Below are 24,244 nucleotides of genomic sequence, written 5' to 3' on the forward strand. Positions count from 1 at the left end.
ATTAAAATAAGCATGTAACGACCACAAACGGAGGAAAATTGCGGAGTAAAAGTACCGATACATCACTTAAAATGTACTCAAGTAAAAGTAAAAGTACACAATTTTTAAACTACTCATAAACGTACAATTACTGATAAAAACGACTTAATTACTGTAATGTGAGTATTTGTAATTCGTTACTTCACACCCCTGCTGGTAACAAGCCTTAAATCAGACACCTCACCTAACAGACATGACATAGGCTGAAGATGCAGAATTGTCAACAAAGGCAAAATGATCTATGTTTGATCATCCTACATATGCGTTGTTTGATCATGCTTCCCTTGAAACAATCAATTTAACTTTCGGTAGTTGTTTGTTGTTAAAAAAAATGTAAGTTGATGATTTATTGGTACTGACCACATCTTTATCTGGCAGTTCAGGATTTTAAAATCTTCAGAATTGTATTTGAAAATCTTAATTTTGTGAGTATTTATCAAATTTTATTTTGATTTTAATTTATTAAAAATGTTGGATTCATAAACTGTAAATTAAAATATGTATTTTGTGTAGGGCGTCGCTTTTCGCAACAATCACAGCTGTAATCATAATATTTATTATTTGTTTGAATAATTGTGCTGCCTTAAAATAAACCCACAATCCCTGCTGTCAGGTCACAGTGTCTGCACAGCCTGTGGTTTTTGGTTTCGTGCTGGGTCTGTCTTCTCTGAGCTGTCAGTGGTGTGTGAATAGGCGCACAATGTTTGTTTTATTAAGTCTGCAGGAGGGTGATGAGGCTCTCTGAGAATCCCTGGAATCCTATGTAGAGGATCACACATATATATTGCAGAGACGGAGAGACGAGTGATGAAAGGAGAGGAGAATGGGCCGAAGTCTGACAGACGTGCTGTTTTATAACACCAAAGACCTTTGCTGCTAATTAGATCTCAAAGGTCCAGTGCCGATGATTCACCCATTTCCTTTTTCATGGATCTTTCGCTTTCATTAGAGAGAACTACAGACCTGCTGTTTCTGCTGCAAGCTGATACCACAATCCTGATGAGCGCACAATTGATTTTCTATCACATAACGCAGGTTGTTGACTATTTAGTTCAAGTGACCTCATTTCAAATGAAATGAAAGTCATTTTTGATCAGCTCTGTATCTGCATAGTATAGTTTAATTGGAAAAACAGACAATTGTGGATTTTGCATGACTTTTTGAGCTGTTTGTGGGTTGCATTGTTAGATGTTCCGTTGTGTAACTTGTTTTTAGTCTATTTATCTTTTTCATGCACTTATTGTTCTTTTATTTTGGATGCATTTTGTGGCAAAATGTCGATTAGCACAGAACATGGTGTCAGCTCATCCATCATTTTGCATGCTCGGGCACATCTTCGGACTAGCAGGTTAACCCTGTGTTTTGGCATGATACAGTAAAAAATATCATATATAGTCATAAGTAGCTGTAAAGCGCTGTCAACATGGAGGAAACTTTAGCCACAGGAATTCAGCCACAACATTATTAACGCATAACCAGAGGTTCAAACACTTTAAAAAGTAGTCCCACCTCAGAAAGGATGATTTTTACATTTTTAGTTAAAATAATTAACTGTTTTTACTGAATAATTCTTAGTAAGTGGTTTACTGTGTCAGTTTTTAATATATTTACTAATATATATTTATTCATTCATTCCTGACCCAATAAACGAAGGGCCGAGGTGAGTCTGTCATAATCAGCATTATGCCAAATTTATCAACAGCATTTTTTTGAACCTGGAACATTCCTTATAATGCTCAATTATAAGGCCACAATCAGAAATGCACTACTGTTCAAAATGATGGGCTTGGTACGATTTTATAATGTTTTTCAAATATATAGTAAAAACAGTAATATTGTGAAATATTGTTACAATTTAAAATAACTTTTTATTTTACTATAAATAGTAAAATATTACATTATAAATATCTTTACTGTCACTTTTGATTAATTAATTTGCCCTTGCTGAATAAAAGTATTAATTTCTTTAAAAATAAAAATCTTACTGACCTAAAACTTTGAATGGTAGTGTAAATTCACATGATCTTTTATTTTTTTTTAAAACACATAAGCAACTGAATTTTAAATTATACATCAATAAAGATTCTTGATTATATTTGATCAGTTTTAAGTTTATCATAATTGTTTTGATCTGTTTATTGTATGTTTCTCATTCATTCTGCATGTTTTTCTCTCCCTCATTGCTCTGCCTGCTGTTTGTTTGTGTGTAAGTATGATTTGAGTTGTCACTTCCAGTCTTTCACCTCTATCAATCCTTTCTCAACAAATTCTCTTCCTATGTTTTATAATCCTCACAAATTAACCCAAAAGATCAAAATCACATTTTCAGTGTCATTTCCATGTCAGCCTTTGATGTGTATTTAAATAAATTTAAAAAAAGCGTTCAAATGAAACATAATCAAATAATCTCTAGGAAAATGAATACAGCAAATGTAAATAACGTTTGGTAAAGGAAAGTCTCAGTTCTGGGAATGTTCATGGTGGGAAGGTGGGGCCGTTGGTGCTGTGAATTACAGTCCTGGCCAGACTCTGTTGTGGCTCAGTGCCGCAGCAGCTTACGCAAAGCTCCATTAGACTCAAAGCCATCTAAATGTGATAATGCAATGGCTAAGTTAGGTCGGCTCTTAATAAATCTTGGCAAGAGTGTGTCTACTTTTGCGTATTGTGCAATGCTAATGCGTTTGCACATTGCTGAAGACCAGTAACATGATGTAAGCACAGTTAAAATATATGTTGTCATATTTTAATGAAAACAATAAATAGCTATTTTATTTTTCCCCCTATGTAACAATTTAAAACCCAAATAAATATTTACCTGTTGCATATTTGTGATAATTGTGGAATTGTTTTTTAAATTAAATTTACAGTCTTTCTCTACTGAACTAGGCTATAACTGTTTCCTACCAATATATTATTATTATTTAGTATTATTATTTTATTCATTTATGAATTTATTTACATTTTCTTTAGAACTGTCAATACAATTAATAATAATAATATTTTTTATCAATATTATAATTAAATTATATTCTATTTTATTCTAAATTGTTAGAAAAATATATTAAACGTATACATGTAATTTTATATATATGCTGTATATGTCCCAAGTTTCTGTTTAAAAGAAAATAGTCAGCACAAAAAAATAAATCAAGTAATGGGCTCTTTAACTCTTCACTGAACGAATCTTTTTTCTGTTAATCTTTGTTGCATGGCCATCTTTCTCTGAATTTAACCCCAACTAACTAAATTCCTTTAACAGTTCATTGTGTATTTGAACACATAACATTAAAATGCACTCCAGGCTGATCTAATATGTCTTGTAACTGTAGATTGTGGCAGTTTCTATCATGGTAGAAGTCATTGATTAAGGTCAGATCACTCAATGTCAATGCCCTTTTCTCTCTTGTTTTAGGAGAAGGAAGGCTGGCATCCTGCCCAGCTTGGAAGACCTGCTGTTTTACAGTATTGCCGAAGGCCAGGAGAGGATCCCAGCTCACAAATTCATTACCGTGAGTGACAGCACTCCCCTTACATATGTTTATATTTGCAGGAACAGATATTATTGGCTGTAGCATGTTTTGTGTAATAGTAGGTCATTCTGTTCTTTGCGATAGTATGACCGAAGGGTCAGCGTGTGCAATTACTGCTGTGTTGTTGCTGTTATCAGCACCACTAAATGGGGCACAGAGCCATGTTTTATTACACTAAGACTATCTTATCAAACCTCACCGACAAAGGAAGTAAAATCCCCTGATAAGAGTGTTGTGATTGATGATAGTAATGAGTAAGGCCATCGACAGTTAGCTGTTAACTCTTATTTGTGCTCATGGAAATCTCTTGTTTATGTATGCATTCAGGCACTGAAGGCCACTGGACTTCGAACAGGAGATCCACGGCTGAAAGAATGTATGGACATGTTGAAAGTCACCCTCAAATCCACGTCAGATGGCGTAATGCTGGACCGGCACCTGTTCAAAAAGTAAGCTGACACTGTTTTTAATGTGCTGTAGCATATTCATGGTTTCTTCAGTCATGAAAAACCGGAAAATATGAAGGCGGTGTTGTTTTCCAGGCCTAGAATGATTAGTAAAATTTAAAAAATGGCATGGAGCAACGAGATGTGTGTACGCTACAGTTCAAAAATTTGGGGTAAAACGTATTTGAAAGAAGTCTCTTATGCTTACCAAGGTTGCATTTGTTTGATCATACAGTAAAAAGAATTGTATAAAAATTATTGCAATTTAAAACAACTGCAGTCTATTTTAATACATTTTAAAATGTAATTTATTTCTGTGATGCAAAGCTGAATATTCAGCAGCCATTAATCTAGTCTTCAGTGTCACATGATCCTTCAGAAGTCATTTTAATATGCTGATTGGTGCTCAAGAAACATTTCTTATTATTAAATGTTGAAAACAGTTGTGCTGCTTAATATATTAGTGGAAACCATGATACATTTTTCAGGATTCTTTGCTGAATAGAAAAGTACAGCATTTATATAAAATAATTGCATTTTTTTTTACATTATAAATGTCTTTACGGTCTAATTAATGCATCCTTCTGAATAAAATCTAAAATAATGAAAATCTTACTGACCACAAACTCTTAAACTGAACTGATTCTAGCTGGTGACGTTTGGAAAAAATTGAAATAAAAGCAAAAAATGTTGGTAAACCAGTATTTTTTTCTTGTAAACCTGGTTGATCATCAGATAGATTGTTAAGAAGGTTTAGAAGTCAAAGAAGTCAAATTAATTCAAGCTCGTTGCATTGAAATACAACATTATGTGCAGTGTTTACAGTTGTATACTGCACATCTGTAAATGTGGATGGTCATCTAGATATTCCATGCATCCATAAAATATACATATCATAAAGTATGTATGCTACAAACTGTGTACTGCAGAGCTGCAACTATTATTCCTATACCCATAATTAGCCCAAAGGCAATTACCATGGTAAATCAAGGTGAGAAATTCTTAGTCTGTCAGCTAAAATAATTCCCTGCAGTTAAGAAGAGAGAAGAAATGTGCACTTTCTCATACACATTTAGATACTACACATATATGATTGTTTATATTATACATTGTATAGAAGTTGATTGGTGGACTGCACTCTGCATCTTATTTATGAGCAAACCTTGACAGTCTGCTCCCTCTAGCTGTGTGTCACTCCTTAGACGTCATCCATAATACCTGCCTCTGGCGTAAACCAGCCTGATAGATGTCTGTTTTTCAGCTTCTCTGCTGTTGGTGCTGTGTTTACTGCCCGGTCGATCCGGCTGGCACTGATAGCTTCATTACAGACTGAAGAGATGAGTGCAGTAGTGTCAGCTTGTAGAGGCTTGATAGATTATGGCAGTGAGTGATCTTGCATGACAGAGCCATAATGAGATGTTTGGAACTGAATATTAGTGTTCTACTTAAAGTTGCATTTCTCCCTCATTTAACCATTTTAAACAAAGAATTAAACAATTAAACAGCACTTTCGACACATGATGAAAATGATGTTCACTCACGAGATTAAGACTAATTAATGGAAGCTTGTTTCCAACTTTCTGCCATGGGATACAAAACGTAAATAAGTTAATTGTGACTTTTTATGTCACAATTCTGACTTTTTTCAAGTCTGAATTGTGAGATATATACTCGCAATTGCAAGAAGAAAACTCAGAACTGTGTGAAAGTCAAAATGACCTTTTTAATTTTTAATTTTGTGGCCAAAAAAAAAAAACAATTGCAAGATGAAAACTCAGAAATCAGTAAGAATTGTGAGATGTAAACTCAATTTCCAGTAATTGTTTAATTTGGTGTGTGGTGTTCAATCAAAAATAGATGATTTCACATTTTGAAATCTAAAATGTTTGTCCAATCAAATAATGAATTGAGAAAAATATATTCAAAATATGTGCTCTTTTACTTTTGCTTTGGACATGAAAAAATGTCAAGTCTGGTTGATTGCAGTGTGATATAGTGCCTACTGCAGTGTGCTCTGCTGTGCAGTGCACATTTTTGCAAAAGTCATTCAGGTATTCTATGCATAAATTTTTTTTTTTGCATGCAGCACATATACATAGTATACACAACTGCAGAAATAGTAGTATGCTATTCCAAACATATGGGCTCCTCTTTAGCTTCCATGCCCTTCAGATAGCAAGTAATATATTACCTTTTGAAAATTCACATCCACATAAATCTGTAAACAGCAGCACTGTGCACAGTTATTTTGAGCGTGTCTGTCCCATTCAGGGACCTTGGTGAAGCAACTGGACCAATATTTCAGACACAATCACTGGAGAGGTCTGTGTTTATGATGCCTGTGGATACTTTGCTTCCCTCTGCTTTAGTGGAAGTGAATAACCTGGCTCTGTGAAATCAGCCATGGCTTCCTCTCTCACACCATAGATGTTTTGATATTTTACAAAAAAAATCTTTCATTTTTCTGTGGGAAATGTTCATTTGAACAGATCCAGCCTGTTGCTCTTTTACCTTTTAATCAATGTGGAAATAAACAGGTAGGTTCTTGAGGAAGGAGAGTAAATGATTGTTTCAAGAGAATTAAATGTGTGTTTCTGTATTTATGCGTGTTGAATTGATTCTTGAGGGCTGCAATAAATACAAAATACAAAATACAAAAGTGTTGCATTTTAAACACTTTTCACCCTACAATGCCCACTTTTTAAAAACTATTGTAGCGTCTGGACCAATCAAAAACACAATTTTTCATTTCATTTAACATATCAGTTATTCATTAGATTAACAAATCGTCACAGTCCCCTCACCCAATAAACTGGGTGCCAGGATGTCTGCAACGACATCAGGCCCCCCTGGTCCCCATGGCAACTAATGCTGATACCACTGGTTTTATGACCCACAGGAATGTAAGTAGGGAAAATCACTGCATGTTCCATAGCAAGAGGCACAATGCACAGTAGAAATGGACTTTTCTACTAATTAATTCTGATTAATTATTCATATTTCCCCATGAGCTGATTCGCTACACTATTTACAACCAATCAACAGGATTGAGCCAATTTATTTAATTTATGTAATTTTTATAATTCATATAGTCAAGCTAATAGGGAAATTATGTCTCATTTAAGTAACTTTTACCTCTGATATTTGTCATATTAATATTTTCCTGAGTATTTATACACAAATAGACACAAACACATACTTTCTACCAGAAACGATGAGCAACCCACTGGTAGGTTTTATTTCTTCAGTTCTGTCCTCTTTGTTTCTCCAGGTGTGTCCAGAGCAACATTGTTCTCCTAACACAGGCCTTCCGGAAGAAATTTGTCATCCCTGATTTCCAGCCTTTTGCTTCCCACATCGATACACTTTATGAAAAGGCCAGAAAGCTCTCCGGGGGGCTGGTAAGATGAGAGAAACACAAATAATAACTCTTAGGGATTCTTTTCAACTTGACAGCCTTTGTTTCTGATCACTTTTTTCTTTTGCTTACAGGTTGCTGACTACATTCCCCAACTTGCCAAATTCAGCCCAGATCTGTGGGCCGTTTCCCTTTGCACAGTAGATGGACAAAGGTATGAATCATACACCTTCATCTACTGACAACTACTTATTTTAGCTTGAGATTTAGCTTAGTTTAGCTTCATCTATTGAGAGGAACTTTTTTTAACCGTCTATGACTAGTTTCACTGCATTTGTTGCTTAAAAAGTTTTAGCTTGGTGTCAGAGTGTTACATTTTTCATATTTCAACAACCTTTGATTATCACTTTGGGTACTTATTAACCAGACCACTTGAATTGAATGTACATTACTATGTACATTATGACAAGTACCGGAAATGCTTAACATATTTTGGTTCTAAAACCATCAGATAAAGTGGCAGCTAATCTTATCATTCAGATAAGTCATCATCATAAGTCACTCATCATCGCCCAGCGCAGATAAAATGTGCAAATGTTAATCCTCTCATTTGAGAATTATTGATAACAGGACTATAAACTCACAGTCATTAATATTCCCTCAACACTTAGACCCATGTGTCATGGTACATCCTTTGATCTCTGATAATTAGGACATGCTAAGATATAATCTGCGTATTTTTACCCCGTGCTATATAGGATTTGTTGTAAAGATACATGGGTGCCTACATACTTCTGTGTTGATTACTATGTTCATTCACCAGTTACACAGTAACTAGCTCTTTTGGTCAACAACACTGTGCCAGAGCCTTGACCTATTGACAAAAATTGATGGAATAAAATCTGTCGTTTTACTTTGTTCTATTCATGCCTTTACACAAAATGCCTGATTAACTTAATTTAACTCTGAGAGTTACATTTTAGCAAATATGCAACAGTTGTTTAAAGTTATTAAAGAATCCTTTTATCTGTTTACTTATTTTATTTTCTATTTCATTTATCTATTTATTTACTACATTTGAAAAGTAGAAAACTGCATACAACAGCTCATACTTTGAAATGTATTGTTAAAGCAAAATCATAATTTAAATCTCACAACAACTAAAAAAGCACTGCCCATTGACCCAACTGCTAACTATTATTTATTGCAAATAATTAATTATTTATTTATAATATTTAGAAATATATTGTATTTATGTTCATTTTTATATAAATTAGACATTTTTGAATGTTGCAGAAAAAAATATGTACAAATTTATAGAGCCCGACCGATATGGGTTTTTTGGGGCCGATACCGATATTAGGGAGTAAAAAAAAAGGCAGATACCGATATATCGGCCGATATTCTTTGTGTATATTATAGTACAGTACCAGTCAAAAGTTTGGACACTTTCCCATTCGTGTGTCCAAACATTTGACTGGTACCGATAATATCGGCAAAACGATATATCGGTCGGGCTCTACAAATTTATGTAACTCACACAACAGTAGCTTTAATCGTACATAATTATTGAAAATTTTTCCTAACGAGACTTTATATAGAGTGTGAAAAGAGCTGTTTAGAAAGGTCAGAGCAATTGGAGAAAGCAAGAAAATATATCAAATTTCAATCAGGCCCATGTCTTTTTTTTTTTTCAGTATTTTTAAACATCTTCATATCATGTTAGAGTCACAGTGTGGCTGTTAGGTTCAGCTTTAAAATCATTCTTATGTTTGTTTGCTTATATGGACCATAGGATGATGTCTCTGGTTCTGATCTCTGTTTACTCTTTGCACAGACACACAGTGGGTGACACTAAAGTGCCATTTTGTCTGCAGTCGTGCGTGAAGCCACTCAAGTATGCTATTGCAGTGCATGACCACGGCACTGAATATGTGCACCAATTAATTGGGAAAGAGCCCAGTGGCTTACGCTTCAACAAGCTCTTCCTGAATGAGGACGGTAAGGATTATAACCATTAGCTTCAGCATGACTGCTCTCTTCTACAATCAGAAAACGGTTTCAGCATTTGCCTTAAAATTTGATCATAATGTGTCCTTTTAATTATGCAACCTAAAAATCAAAACAAAGAACACAAGAAGTTATATTTTCCCACAGATAAACCCCATAATCCAATGGTGAATGCTGGTGCAATCGTGTGTACCTCTCTTATTAAGGTAAGCATCTGCCACTTGTTTTTATTTCATTTTCTATTTAGAAGTTGTTTTTGACTACTCCTCCTAACTTTACTCACATTTTTCTATTTGAATTAGCCAGAACAGATTATGATATTGAAGATTGTTGTTTGGGACACTTGCAGTAATCACATTTTAAGAAGTTTTGGCTGTAGTTGTATTTTGATCAAATGATTGTGATCAGTGCTGCCTAGACTAAGACCAATTGACCATCAGTGTATTTTCTAGGTGCTTCTTGTCTTTTCTCTGTTTTATTACTGCACACAGTACACCTACTCAAGGCCTCCACTCTCATTGCAAACAAAAATGTGTGGATTTCATCCCGTTTTCAGGACCATTATTGTTAGAAGTCTGTTTGCAATGAATTTTAAGTCAAATTAATTCAGACTTTCTATTCTCCACATTTTTTCCACCCTCTCTTGTGACTTGGGCTGGGTGATAAAACAAAATAAATAAATGGTTTATACAAAAATTGCATAAAAACTATTTAAAAATTTCATTTCAGTGCCTCTCTGAGTGTTAATTAGGCCCACAGTTATTTATTTATTGTTTGTATTTTTCTGGTAAATATGTAACAAAATATATTATATTTTTATGAATATTCTTTTTATTTGATTTTAATTTGATCTATCTATCTATCTATCTATCTATCTATACACTACCGATCAAAAGTTTGGGATCAGCTGATTTGTGGAAATGAATCAAACTTACCATGTCCAATATCATTTTTAGTACTTAAGAGGCTATTAAACATTTTTAGGAAACTTTGCGTTAAAATCAATATGATATTCAAGATACTCACAGTGTTGCTTGATTTTACATCACAGGAAAAATCATTGCAAATATGTTGTGAATATTGGTTATATCGCCCAGCCCTACTTGTGCCTTATTAAAAAAAATTCTCCATAGACCATAAAATGCATCATATTATATATTTAGAGTATTTTCTATGAGTATTTATGAAGACTGGCTGGTATTTCTTGGAGTTGTTTGCACCTTTTGGTTGTGTTTGTGTGTAACAGCAAATGCATCTCGGTCTTTTATCTGTTTTGATCCATGTGCAAACACACAAGACAAGAAAAACACTCCAGCTGGGTTAATGGTTTTGTAATGTAGATGTTGTAGATTCAAAGGTTCTTATTGCCTTATGTAAAGTTAACACTGTACTATATGCTCACAGTTCAAGTCAAGTCAAGTCACCTTTATTTATATAGCGCTTTTAACAATACAGATTGTGTCAAAGCAACTGAACAGCATTAATTAGGAAAATAGTGTGTCAATAATGCAAAATGACAATAGTAAACACTAATTTTTCAGTTAAAGCCTGGTAAGGACTCTAGCCGCTGCATTTTGGACTACCACTTAAGCCCTTGCATACAGTATGCATGTGTGCGTTTTATGCAGAGTGATCATTTCTAAACAAAACACACTTACAAACGCACATACACATTTCTAGGAAATAGAAAGTATCGTCATCCTCTGCTTTGGCAAGCTCACATAAGAAAAACAGTTCATAAGTTTATGCATTCATTAGGGCTGGCAATTTAACATGTAATTTTATTGCAATCAATCATATAAAGATGAACTACTTTCGTCTTGACATTGCAACCGTCACTGATGCATATCTAGTGCCTGTTTACATAGAAAAACACTGTGGATGAACAAAACTACCTTGAAGTCTACCTTGAAGAGAATGACAAACTCGACTGCAAAAGGGAGCGCATATTGATGTCTAAAGGCAATTTTTCTAAAGTCTAATCAATACTTTGATCTGTAAAATCTTTTAGTTGTCTTCTTTTGGGGGCTTTTCTCAGCAAATTTGCAATTTATCAATTTGTTGCAAACCATGTAATTCATTTGATTAAAAAGTCAATTGACAGCCCTAGAATTAATTTTAACCCAGCACCAATCCACACATTAAAAGGATGCTTCGTCACTCTGCGTGATCAATGTTCGGCATCCTGTGAACAATGCAGCTGTGAAGTTCAACCTCACATCTCCCATCACACCTAAAATCAACCATTGTGATTGCTCTTCTCATATTGTTCTCCTGTGAATGATATTCGTGTGACGCTCGGTTTCCTTTGCACCTAATAAAAGCATGACTGCATTTCCTCCCTATCCTTCCGAGTCCTTGAGCACCGCCATGAGCGTGTACTAAAAGCGTGTGATATGCTGTTGAAGGCTCTGTGTGCTGTTTTATGTTGTTGCATATTTTGCAGACGTAGGATCTGTGGGATTTTTTGACCACTGCTGCAGGTCAATGACGTTGGTAATTTTTCCTTTCCATTTTTCCTCCCTCCCCATGAACAAGCCTGGATACTAAAATATCAGTAGTGCCATTGTGTTCCTTAATAAGGTGGCGACTGCATATAATAGAGCATCTGTGCAGGACAAAATGGTCTTTAGTGCTGGAAACTATGGAAGCCTATAGAGACCGTGTGTTATTTTAATCTGCATTTTTTCCTAAGATCTCAACACAAAAATATTGATGCATGGCCTTTGTGGGTTTCTGAAGTAAACTGGGTTTGCAATACATTCAGGGGCTTTTTATACACCTTGTAAAAAATAATGTTCAGCAGGGGTGTAAAATGTACAGAGAAATTGTGTATGCGTTCAGTTATGGGTACTATGACTTTTAATTTAGTATTAATAGAATAGAATAGAATAAAGAATCCAATAAGAAAGAACTCATTTAATTCAGTTTTCTTAGTGTTCTGTCTTTGTAATGCCTAAAGACTTACTGCTTGTTTTCTGTTATTTATATTTGTATTATTTTACTTCTTTTTTTATGTGGAAGTGCTTTGAAACAATGTATTTTGTAAAAAAGGAGCAATACATGTGTATTGTACTGAACCTTTTGTTAAATTGCTAAACTTTTAAAATTAGCAGCACTTGTAAATGGACTCAAATGAAGTTCAACAGTGATCAAAAATAGTTACTTAATTGCTTTAGGTCAAAGATTTCTGAGGATGCGCTCCGACACAGAACAGAACACAGACTTGTAAAGTCAACTTTTAGCTTAAGGTGCGCACCTAAACGGTCAAATACATGCAAAACTGTGTCAAAATGTGGTGCTTGGTGATTATTCACATAAACTCTCGTCGGTTATGCTATGTTTTAATCAGTTGAGAATGACTGGCTAATATTCCTGCTGCCGACTGTGTGCTTAATATTAATCAAACAACAAAAGACAATCACAGAAAATCACTCATCAAAAATCATTTGACTGAATAACTTTTGTAGCTTTAATAAGAAACAAAGGAAGTTTAATTCTTACAGTGAAGACTGCCGTTTTATTTTATATTCGATTATTCAATATCTGTAATAGGTTGTCAGCAATACTTTAGACTTGCATAAAAAAATTTAAGCACTGTATGTTTCATTTTTTTTACCTTTTTTATTATATTTGTCCTCTGCTTTTTTTATTGTATTATATTGTGACTGTTTAATTATCTTTCAAATAATTGAGAACTTTTCTTTTTTTTACTTGTATGAGTTACCCTAGTATACAGCTGTGGTATTTAGAATTGTGAAATGTTGCTGGTATCTAAAATATAGATGTAATAGCAACCTTATTTACAGAAAATATATATTTGATATAATATATATATAGCTATCTTTAAATAAATCACTCATATAAAGTTTTGGTCATTTGGCCCACTCATAATCGTGTTAAATAATCATGATTACAATATTGACCAATATAATCGAGATTATGATTTTTGCAATATTCGAGCAGCCCTAGGTCAAAGTGTCCATGCTGAATTTTCAGCAGCCATTACATTTCCAGTTTTCAGTGTCACATGATCCTTCAGAAATCTTTTTAAAGGGATAGTTCACCCAAAAATGAAAATTTGATGTTTATCTGCATGTTTTTTTTACTCTCATGGATTTTGTTACTATTGCCATGCATTATACGACTGATAGACTGCAATGGCTGGAGTTAAAAATCATCATATGTGTTCTACTGAAGAAACAAAGTCACCTACATCTTGGATGCCCTGGGGGTAAGCAAATAAACATCAAATTTTCATTTTTGGGTGAACTATCCCTTTAATATGCTGATTCAGTGCTTAAGAAACATTTTTTATTATTATCAGTGTAGAAAAGAGTTTTGTTTGTTGAAAAGTGCTGCCTAATATTTCTGTGGAAACCGTAAATAAAAATAAAATCCTGCATTTAATTGAAATAATTATTTAGTGACAGCGTGAAAGTCTTTACTGTAGGTTTTGATCAGTTTAATCTATCCTTTCTGAATGAAAGCATTACTTTCTTTCAACAACAACAAAAAATCACACCCAAACTTTTGAATGATAGTGTTTATACATGCAACAAATGTATTGTCAAGGTTTAATGCATTTAGTTCCTTTTTCCTCTTTGGAAATGTAATTAGGTAAGAATACAGTTTTCCCAAAATAATACATAAATATAGTAATTAAGTGCAATTATTTGAGTACTTTACACCCCTGATGTTCAGCAGTCTATCAGACAGTCAAACACATTAGTCACTGTTGATTTATTGCAATAATGCAATTAAGCTCAATGGCTCTTAGCTCTTTGGATTAATATGATGGGTGCCTCAAGCCACACTCAGTCTGGCAGAATGTTGTAAGTTAATGGACACTGATCCACACTCACTCAGAAACGCATCAACACACAATGCACAGATCCTCCTCACACATCATCTTAAGACGTTACCAACCCTGCTGATTCACATCCACTCTGTTTTTTCACCCACTTCTCTGTTTGGCCTACAGGTCTTCATGTACACATTTAACTCCAGTCTTTGCTCTGTAGCGGTTCATCATAATTTCCTTTGTAGAGCATAACAGTACTTTACTGTAGTACACATACGAAATGATTTTGATCTTCTCATTGATTTCTAACAACAGATTACTAACTGATGATTTTAGCATTGTACTGGTAATATTAAGTGAAGTGAGTGAAAGTGACATGTGGCCAAGTATGGTGACCCATACTTGGAATTAGTGCTCTGCATTTAACCCAGCCAAAGTGCACACACACTAATTGAATTGAAAGGAATTCAATTATCCATTTCCTTACTGCTAATCCGTATGAGTTAGTTACTGTAATGATCCCCCCCCCCCATGATGCTACTTTTAAAAATGTGTTTTTATCTATTTTATTGTTAGAAGGACAGAATATTTATGTCTTTTATTTCTTTCCTGTGTCTTAAAGCAAGGTGCAGGCAATGCTGAGAAGTTTGACTATGTAAGTCATTTATCAAAAGATTACGATAACATTTTTTCAGAGAAGCTGTTGTTTTTGAGTTTGATTTACCTGTTCTGATTTCTGTCTTGCAGGTGTTGAACTTCTTGAAGAAGATGGCTGGAAATGAATATGTTGGTTTCAGCAATGCCACGTATGTTAAGCTACCAGTTCTGTAGATTTGATCATAGATACAGTTGGCAAACAGTCAAAATATATAGTCCTGACGTCTTCAGTACATTCAGTATCTGATTTTATGTTATGCATGATTTGTGTTGTTGGGTTCGATTAAGGCAACTGATTATTTATGTCAACTGATCTAGATTCCAGTCGGAGCGCGAGTCAGGAGACAGGAATTTCGCTATTGGCTACTACCTGAAAGAAAAGAAGGTTAATATCTCAGGGAGCTTTTGATGTGATTAAGTGATTTATTGCTCCCAGTCATCTCTCTGTTTCTCTTCACATATACCCTTCACATTTTATTTGCTGTAATTTGCATTGGTTTTTTGGGAGCCGTTGAAAAACATGAGATGCAGGCAGTGGAAGAGGGAAAAAAGAGTGTTTCTTTCTTTTGATCTGTTCTTGTTTCTCTTGTACGCAGTGCTTTCCAAATGGTACAGACATGACTGCTGTTCTGGACTTGTACTTTCAGGTGCGTACAGAGATGCCTTCCATTTTCTGAGTTACTGTCAGATTGAAACAAAAGTTATGAGCTTGTTGCAATGCATTTTGGGGTTGCCTTCTGAAATGTTGATATTGTAACTGATATGCACTACCATTCTAAAGTTTGGGGTTAGTAAATTGTTTTTTTAAATATGTTTTTTTTTTATGCATTCATTTGATCAAAAACACAATAAAATTGTAATATTGTGAAATAATATTGCAGTTTAAATATATATTTTATAAATACAATATGTAAAATTATATTATTTTAAAAACTATTTAAATTATTTAATCTATTTTAAAATGTTAATGTTTAATTTATTTAAATGTAATTTATTCCAGTTATGGCAAAGCTGAATTTTCAGCAGCCATTACTCCAATCAGTAATCATTCTATTATGCTGATTTGGTGACTCTTATCAATGTTGAAATCTGCTTAATATTTTTACTGAAACTTTTTTTCAGGATTCTTTGATGAATTAAAAGTTCTAAAGAATAACTTTTATTTGAAATTGAATTTCAAATTTTAAAAAAAATTATAAATGTTTCACTTTCACTTTTTATCAATTCAATGCATCCTTGCTGAAAAAAAAAAAATTCTTAAAAAAAATGAAACTTTAAACTTTCGAATGGTAGTATATTACCAAATGAGTCGATATATAAAGAAATCACATCAAAATTGGAATCAAAGCAAGACCTTGCAAATCAGAATCAGAAATCTGTAAATCACTGTCAATACACTACAACTGAATGGTTATTGGAGATCATAAAAAGTTGATATGCTGACATGAATGGCTCTTGCTTAGTTTGACATGGCAAAAGCATGGCAGGATTTCAGTCTGGTGACTGTCCCTTGACTCCTGTCATGTGCCTCTGAGATCATGCGGAGTGTGTAATGGGATAGTGCAGCTGATGGCTTTCTCTTACACACAAACACAGACACACACGTGGACAAATTCTTAGGGTGTTGTTTTCAGTAAAATCCAAGAGGAAAGCTGCCAAATGAAGCATGTTGAAATAAAAACTGTGGTTTGGCATCCTGGCCTAATAATATTTCTTATTCATATGTGTTTATTTGTGTTTGCGTCCATATGTGCAGCTGTGCTCAATCGAGGTAACGTGTGAGAGCGCTAGCGTCATGGCTGCCACACTGGCCAACGGTGGCTTCTGTCCAATCACAGGCGAGCGTGTGCTGAGCCCCGAGGCTGTGCGAGACACCCTCAGCCTCATGCACTCGTGCGGCATGTATGACTTCTCTGGACAGTTCGCCTTCCATGTAAGTTTCACACATGTGTAAACACATCAAATACAAGTTACATAAATCAGATCTCCCTAGCTTTCAGAAATTCAGAACAACATAAAAAAAGAATGTTTTTAAATTGTTGATTGCTTTATCCAAATCCAAAGTGTTTTTGTATGTAGGCCTGTCACGATAACAACTTTTTGTTGTGCGATATATTGCCCCAGAAATAATTGTGATAAGCAATATTATTGTCATTTTAAACACCATTTTATGCCACTGAATATATAATCATTTTTTTTGTAGAAGCATTTTTTAAATTTGAACTAGCAGCTCATGACTACACCGCGTTATGCACGAGAAGCTGCAAAAGACACAGGCGCAAGTGGAATGTACAAAACATGGTGACATTATTTTTTAAGTAAATATAATGGGCGATATATTGCGTCACCAAAAATTATTGAGGTCATGTACATATATTGCGCAATAAGTCGATATATTCATTATTGCGACAGGCCTATTTGTATGCTCTCAAAGTCCACATACACTTTTTAGAGAATATTTGTGTCCATTATTTGTGCTAATTAAAGTACACTTTTTTTCAAATTCAAAGTCAAATTCACTTAATAGTTGTACCACTTTAGCATGCAGTATTTCAGGCTTATTCAAGCTTATTTCCAACATAACTGTGGTTTGCTTTTTTTATTGGCAAACACACCTCACTTAAATGCAAATCAAGCTCATTATAGAACATGAAAATAAACCACACTATTTATTCTTAGTGAGCCCCACTCAGAATCTTCCAGCCAAACACAACATCTTCAATTATGGTTGTCATATTTATCTGTATATCATTTTTTAGTGTTAATGTATTTTTTTATTTTGTTCAGGTGGGTCTTCCGGCCAAGTCAGGTGTGGCTGGTGCTATTCTGCTGGTTGTGCCCAATGTGATGGGCATCATGTGCTGGTCTCCTCCATTGGACAAACTTGGCAACAGTGTCCGGGGCATCCAGTTCTGCACGGTATGTGAATGTTCTTGTTTGCTGACACCTACACACACATAAACAAATTCATTTCTTATAAAGTTCAACCGATGTACTGGAAATTTGGGGAAAAAAACATTTTGAAAGTTCACCAAGATATGATTGTAAATATTACACTACTATTCAAATATTTGGGGTCAGTAATTTTTTTTCCCACACATTAAATTGATCAAAAGTGACATTAAAGATATTTTACATTGTTACAAAATATTTATATTTCAAATAAATCATTTCTTTTGAACTTTCTTTTCCTTAGAGAATTCAGAAAGCAAATTTCACAGTTTCCACAAAAATATTAAGCAGCACAACCTTTTTCAACATTGATAATAATAACAAATGTTTCTTGAGCATCACATTGGCGTAATAGAATGATTTCTGAAGGAGCATGTAACGAAGAAGACCGTAATGGCTGTTGAAAATTCAACTTTGCCATCACAGAAATAAATTTAAATAGAAAACTGTTGCATTTAAATTGCAGTAATATTTCAATATTACTGTTTTAACTTCTTTTTGAACAAATAAATGCAGCCTTGTTGAACATAAAAAAACACCCCAAAAATGTATTTTTCCCAGGATTGTAGCTATTTATTGCTGTGTTTTGTTATGTTGATACATATACATGATTCAGTTTAGTTATTTATTATTAATGTTAAAAATATTGTAAAATAGTAAATCATTTTTAACTACATTTCTAAAGTATTTTACAGTTAGGGTGAAATACATTGAAACATTTAAATATATTTGGAAAATTGTCAAAATATGTTCCTATTTTTATTTTCAGTATTTTGTTAACCTGTATAACCTGGCCCTAGTTGCATATCGGCATAAATACAATAAATGGGACAGAACGTTTTTTCAAGTAAGCTTTTTATCATGTATAGTTTGTCTTCTCTGTTTACTGTAGTTTTGATCCTATGATCCTGTCCCCTTGTGAGGGCTTCTCATCAAGTACCTGCCAAATGATCAGAATCTGTCTGTGTTATTTTAGGTCTCTCTGAGAACCAGCACTTATTAGGTTTTGAATATCAGTACAGCCTCTCAGACCCTTGTTAAAGGTCAAGGAGTCTATAATTACTCCCTGTGTGTCGTAAGGAAATCAGTGCCGCCACAATCCATGTCTTTGACTCATTAGTGGTGATAGTCTGACTCAAGATGACCCCAGCAAGGGGACCAGAGCTAATTGGTGGAGTTAATTCTGGGGTGGGAAGTATGACTAGAATTTTGCATCATTTATATGAACAGTTGACAGATTTCTACTCTCACAGTCACATAATCAGTGGTGAATTCAGAGCCACGGTGGTAATTGAAAGCCTTGTTTCTGTGATCTGTGTTGCTGTGCCAAAAGAACGGTAACAACTGGCAAGTCAGAGGGTCACCAGACAGAAAATGGGTGTAATATTAGACATTCAGATATTTTTGCCAACACTTTCTAAGTTCCCAAAAAATTCAGGGAGTGTCCCGAATGTATGAACCCTTCCAGTCATAGTTTATAAGGTGAAGTAGAGTTTCAAGGTCAGCTTCTTGGTTTAACTGCACGCTACACAAACTTAAGTCAACATGAAATCAAAATGGAATATTTTTTTATGGAATATTGCAGTATTTACTATAAATGATTTTTCTTTTTTTTTTCTTGTTCAAGAAGTCATTTCACCCTGATACATGTCACAATAAGGAAGAAAAGAATTCTTTAAAAGATTAATTCTGGGTTTCTGCCCATTGATAGCAGAACAAAATCGATATGGCAGTGACAATAATATTATTGTTGTTGTTGTTGTTAAATAATGATAAACTATTATAGCTGTAATAAACTATTATTGTTGTTGTTGTTACATAAATATACAAATAAACTATAATAATGATATTCATAATTAATGATGATTAATATGATATTAATAATAATGATTAATAATGAAATTTAGTAGTAATAATAATAATAATAATACTAGTTTAAAATAATTATAATAATCTATAATAGCTAACACTATTATTGTTGTTACATAAATATACAAATAAACTTATAATTCTAATAATAATATTCATAATTAATAATGATCATAATAAACTATAATAGCAAAATAAATTAAGTAGTAGTAATAATAGTTAATTTGTACAAAAACATTATCTTAGCTGAAAGACTAAAACAGAAATGTAGGACATGCTAATATGCTTCTGTTCTCAAGAAAGAAAGAAAAAAGAGCATACAAAAACTGAATATACTTAAAAATGAGATATGTTTAATAGAAAAACATTGGTTGCTCCTAACCCTGAAAACACATTAAAATATATTTTTTAAAGTGGAAGTCTATGGGGCAAGGCAACTGTAACTTGTACTGTTCTATGGTTTAACACATACCACATAATGTCCTGAAAAACAACATACTTTTAAACCTACAAATGTCACCTTCAAAAGCGAACCTGAAAACTGGAATCTGAGAAGTTTAATGACATTGTGAAGGAGGTTCATTTCAGCATCATCCTGGTACAAAGGGCTGTAATTAAAGCAGGCACTTCTCTATGCACTGCACACTGTCCTGTCACTAGCAGACCACCTTCAGACACTCAACGCAGTTATTCAGTGTGTGTATGCGCTTGAGCCTTTGACCTCTGAGACTGACTCCTGTGGCTTTCTCTCCTGCTGTAGGATCTGGTGTCCTTGTTCAACTTCCACAACTATGACAACCTGAGGCACTTCACCAAGAAGCACGATCCCCGCCGAGAGGGAGGGGACCAGCGGGTGAGTGCCCTCTTCCATTTGCCCGCCAGCCTTGCCCTCCCCATGTGCCCCATCGACGCATTACACCACGTCTTATATGAATGACTGCATGTAATAATTTACTCAAGACTCCGAAGCTGAGAATACCGCAGAGGACGTTTATTTCCACTAAAGGCCTTGTATAAGGCCTGCAGTCAGCCTTATACAATCACGCCCCCTGCAGGAGCATTTTGACACTACATGCCTAGTTAGGTGGCTACATTACAACCCAAATAGGGTAGTTGGTTTTGCGGCTGTTTTTGCTGTGCTGTTGTCTTCATCGAGCAGCACAGTTAAAGCAGCGAGTAAAGAGCAGCGGTTGATTCATCGTCGAAGTTCTGTGCATGAGATTCTAATTTTTGCATGTCGATTGCCATCTCTTGTTTTGCCATGTTTTATGCCATTTTATCTTAAGAGACTGTCTTTGTTTTACTTGCTTCAGTCTGCATTTTCAGATTTGTAATCAGAAGGCCCAGACGGAATCTATAGACTTTTTCTGCATTTCGGATAATCTGTGGAATGGATGTAAACGTGGTAAAAATGTGTTAAACGTAGCTGAGCATACTCTTATCTATAGCTGAAAAAATAAGCAGATTAGCTCAAATGTTTAAACCTGAATACAGACCCGATTTAAATTTAAAATTACAGTAAGGTATAAGTTGCAAATTAAAATAAGTGAAAAAGAAATTAAAAAGCTTTTCATTAATCCAAAATATACTCCAAAAAAATAGTTATTAATAATAAATCTTAATTATTGCAAATAAATATAATTTTCTATTGTTGTTTATATTCATTATATTATTGAATCTAAGATTTTATCATCATTATTATTATTATTATTATTATTATTATTATTATTATTGTTAACCTGCATGCACTGATTCCGTGTGGGCCTGGTCATCTGTTATTAATGATTATGACTTAAGTCAGACTACTGCAGCTTAAAAGATGCATGTGCAATTTCTGTGATAAGACAGACCTGCTATGTTTTTTTGTTGTTGTTTTAAAATGTTGAAAAATGTGACCTTTTCCTGGCTGTGTGAATACGAAGGCTTTCTTTGTGACTGTTTTTGTTGACTTTGAAATCTGTTCACACGTCACCATATTGAACAGTGTGAGTCACACACTTTCCCTGGAGGCCCCTAAAAACTAATCTGTTCTCCGTGTTGCTCAACACAGCAGTACACCTTCGGACCACTGGATTACGAGAGCCTTCAGAAAGAGCTGGCTCTCAAAGACACTGTGTGGACAAAAGTCTCGCCCACTGAGTGCAATGAGGACAGCTCCACTACTGTAGTCTATAGGATGGAGAATGTCGGAGATGGCAACTAAAACGGATCTGACTGACCTCGGCGAGCTGTTTGACCGTATATATTTATGTACTTTAACTGTTATTTATTTTTAATGAATCTCATTCTGGGCACATGTTGGTTCTTCACCAGTCTTTGTGAACATGAATGACAATGGTAGAGGATATGGTCTAAGTCCTTATGCCTTGGCTTCTGTTTATCTATCTGTGCTAACGCTGAAAAGCATAGCGGAGGGCTTTATTCTTAACTTGGACTGCATGGACTTTAGGTGCAGTGTGATTTATAGGCTCTATATTCTCTCATAGACAAGGAAGTGGGGTTTTTTTCGGTGGAAGTTGAGCATTGGCTGCTGAACAGAGACTGCAGGTGGTTCTGTTTTGCACTACGATTGAATGTGGGGGTCAAGTATAATTAACCGCGTCTTACCAGATGTAGAGTCGTCTGTGAGGTCTTTAACTCGATGATGTCACGAGCACATGGACGTCTTCTGAAACTTTTTGTAAGAAGTACAGGTGACCTTCACTCGAAAGCAAAAGTTCACTCAAAAATTAAAATTCAGTCTTTTTTTTTTTATTCACCCTCGTGTTGTTTTAACCCTGTATGTTGCTGTTGTTGTTTCTGTGGAACACAAAAATTATTTTTGAAGAACTTTCATGCAAGTTTTTCCATATTCCAAACAAAATCTTGTTCAAATAACCATAAAAGTTGTCCGTCTGACTATAACTAAAGTGTTCTGAAGCCATATACTAACTTTTATAAGGTAAAAGATGAACATTTAAGTTATTGAAAATGGCATTTGGTGCAAATTTGGTATCTGCATTATCGTTGAATAACGTCTAAAATTCAGCCTGTTCCTCACACAAAGCTATTACGTGACTTTAAAAAAAATTTGAATATAGTGCAGACTTGGAATATACAGTCATATAGACTGCTTGTATAAGTGACTTGATGTGTGGCCAACTATGGTAACCCATGCCCATTTGTTACAAGTCTGACTCTCTAACCATTAGGCCACAACTGCCCCATGGTTGTTTTTTTATCCTTTTTGAAGGTCGACAGGTTACAATGAAGTCTTGTTCTATTGAAAAGAGCTGCATGAAGGTTCTTCAAAAATCTTCCTAACATGACATACAACATAAAGGTGAAGTAGTATTTTCCATTTTGGCTGAACTATTCCCTTTCTCCTGCTCCCTTTGGACACATTCCGACCAAGCGTTAAGGTTAAAAGGGACCTCATGTTGCAAAGGAGTTATTCATTTTTAGATTAGTCATGATGCATTGCTACTGAATTGCTTGTCGTGGTGACTGCGTGTCCTGAGAGGACTGTTGTAATGTGCAGTGGTTGCATCATAGAGCCGCACTAGTACTGCTCAGCGGCCAGTTGAAGCCTGCTGTCAGACCTTTGCAGTGAAATCACTGCAGGTTATAAACCTTCCATTCTTCCGCCTGCCCTTAGTTCCATTTCTGTCTGTGTATTCTCACATATTATTGCTAGAAACATTTATGCACATTATTGATAGTTCAAAATATGTTGGTTTATATCAAACTAAACATCGATAAGCTTTTGAAGTTGTTGTATTGGTGGAAGGATGCTGCCCTTATCAGGAAGATATTAAGTATTATCTTTTTTTTTTGTCTTGTTTTTGTGTTGCTTTAGTGGAGGTGTTTTTCGTGCTCACTGACAGATTTAACAGTCAATGTATGAGTTCATTACAGTCTGGCTTGACAAAGCAGCTCACTCTGGTTACTTGAACTGTCCTGAGTCTAACAGCTGTCAAATGCTTCATCACAATATATTATCATCTGATTTTACTCTGTCATAACAGTTCTGTTTGTTTTCTCTTGTTTTGTCATTGTGTATTTTTGTCATTTGTTCTGGTTTTCTTTTTTGTATCATTAATAAATGTATTTCATCTAATCTCATTGTTACCTGAAATCAGTTGTGTTACATTTTGTTGCTGTGTGTGTGTGTGTGTGTGTGTGTGTGTGTGTGTGTGTGTGTGTGTGGGAAAATGATGAAGGAACATGTTCATCATTTTATTAGTTTGTGTTCTGACACTATTGGTCTCAAAAAACATTCTTGATTGCTTGATTGACAGCTTTACTTAAAAAGGCCTGTTTGACTACAGCTTGCATGAAAACCACAAAAACAACAAAAAATATCTCTATGAAAGGATTCCCATGTTCAAGGAAAACATGAAAGTTTCAGAGAATTTTAAAATTATGATTTATTTATTTAAAGTTTTGTTTTTCTCCCAGGACTGAGAAGTCCTGATATTATTTATTATTATTATAAGATGTTCCTTTTTATTATATTTATATAAAATATTTTTTCACCTATAGAAGTTGCTTTTTGTGAGCGTGTTTGATCTCCATCCAGTAATATTGCACGATATGT

At 34.5% G+C, this 24,244-nt stretch overlaps 1 protein-coding gene across 5 annotated transcripts in view; it reads left to right on the forward strand.

Moving 5' to 3' along the window:
• The window catches only part of LOC107657529 (glutaminase kidney isoform, mitochondrial-like), a 41,437-nt gene that overhangs the window by 12,994 nt on the left and 4,199 nt on the right, over positions 1–24,244 (forward strand). The window contains exons 2-15 of one of the 5 annotated variants that reach the window (XM_016445665.1): positions 3,452–3,548; positions 3,897–4,018; positions 7,287–7,416; positions 7,508–7,587; positions 9,211–9,374; positions 9,531–9,589; positions 14,810–14,842; positions 14,935–14,993; positions 15,163–15,229; positions 15,441–15,491; positions 16,601–16,777; positions 17,632–17,763; positions 20,426–20,518; positions 21,716–22,960. In XM_016445665.1, the coding sequence (XP_016301151.1) occupies positions 3,452–3,548; positions 3,897–4,018; positions 7,287–7,416; positions 7,508–7,587; positions 9,211–9,374; positions 9,531–9,589; positions 14,810–14,842; positions 14,935–14,993; positions 15,163–15,229; positions 15,441–15,491; positions 16,601–16,777; positions 17,632–17,763; positions 20,426–20,518; positions 21,716–21,868 (1,417 nt within the window). In that variant the 3' untranslated portion in view covers positions 21,869–22,960. Of the gene's footprint in view, positions 1–2,195; positions 2,246–3,451; positions 3,549–3,896; positions 4,019–7,286; positions 7,417–7,507; positions 7,588–9,210; positions 9,375–9,530; positions 9,590–14,809; positions 14,843–14,934; positions 14,994–15,162; positions 15,230–15,440; positions 15,492–16,600; positions 16,778–17,631; positions 17,764–20,425; positions 20,519–21,715; positions 22,961–24,244 lie in introns of those variants that run through there. The other 4 variants (XM_016445666.1, XM_016445667.1, XM_016445663.1 and 1 more) reach the window with 4 other exon arrangements.

Source organism: Sinocyclocheilus anshuiensis, unplaced genomic scaffold (assembly GCF_001515605.1).
Source record: "Sinocyclocheilus anshuiensis isolate Anshui unplaced genomic scaffold, SAMN03320099.WGS_v1.1 scaffold179, whole genome shotgun sequence".
Taxonomy (NCBI): Eukaryota; Metazoa; Chordata; class Actinopteri; order Cypriniformes; family Cyprinidae; genus Sinocyclocheilus; species Sinocyclocheilus anshuiensis.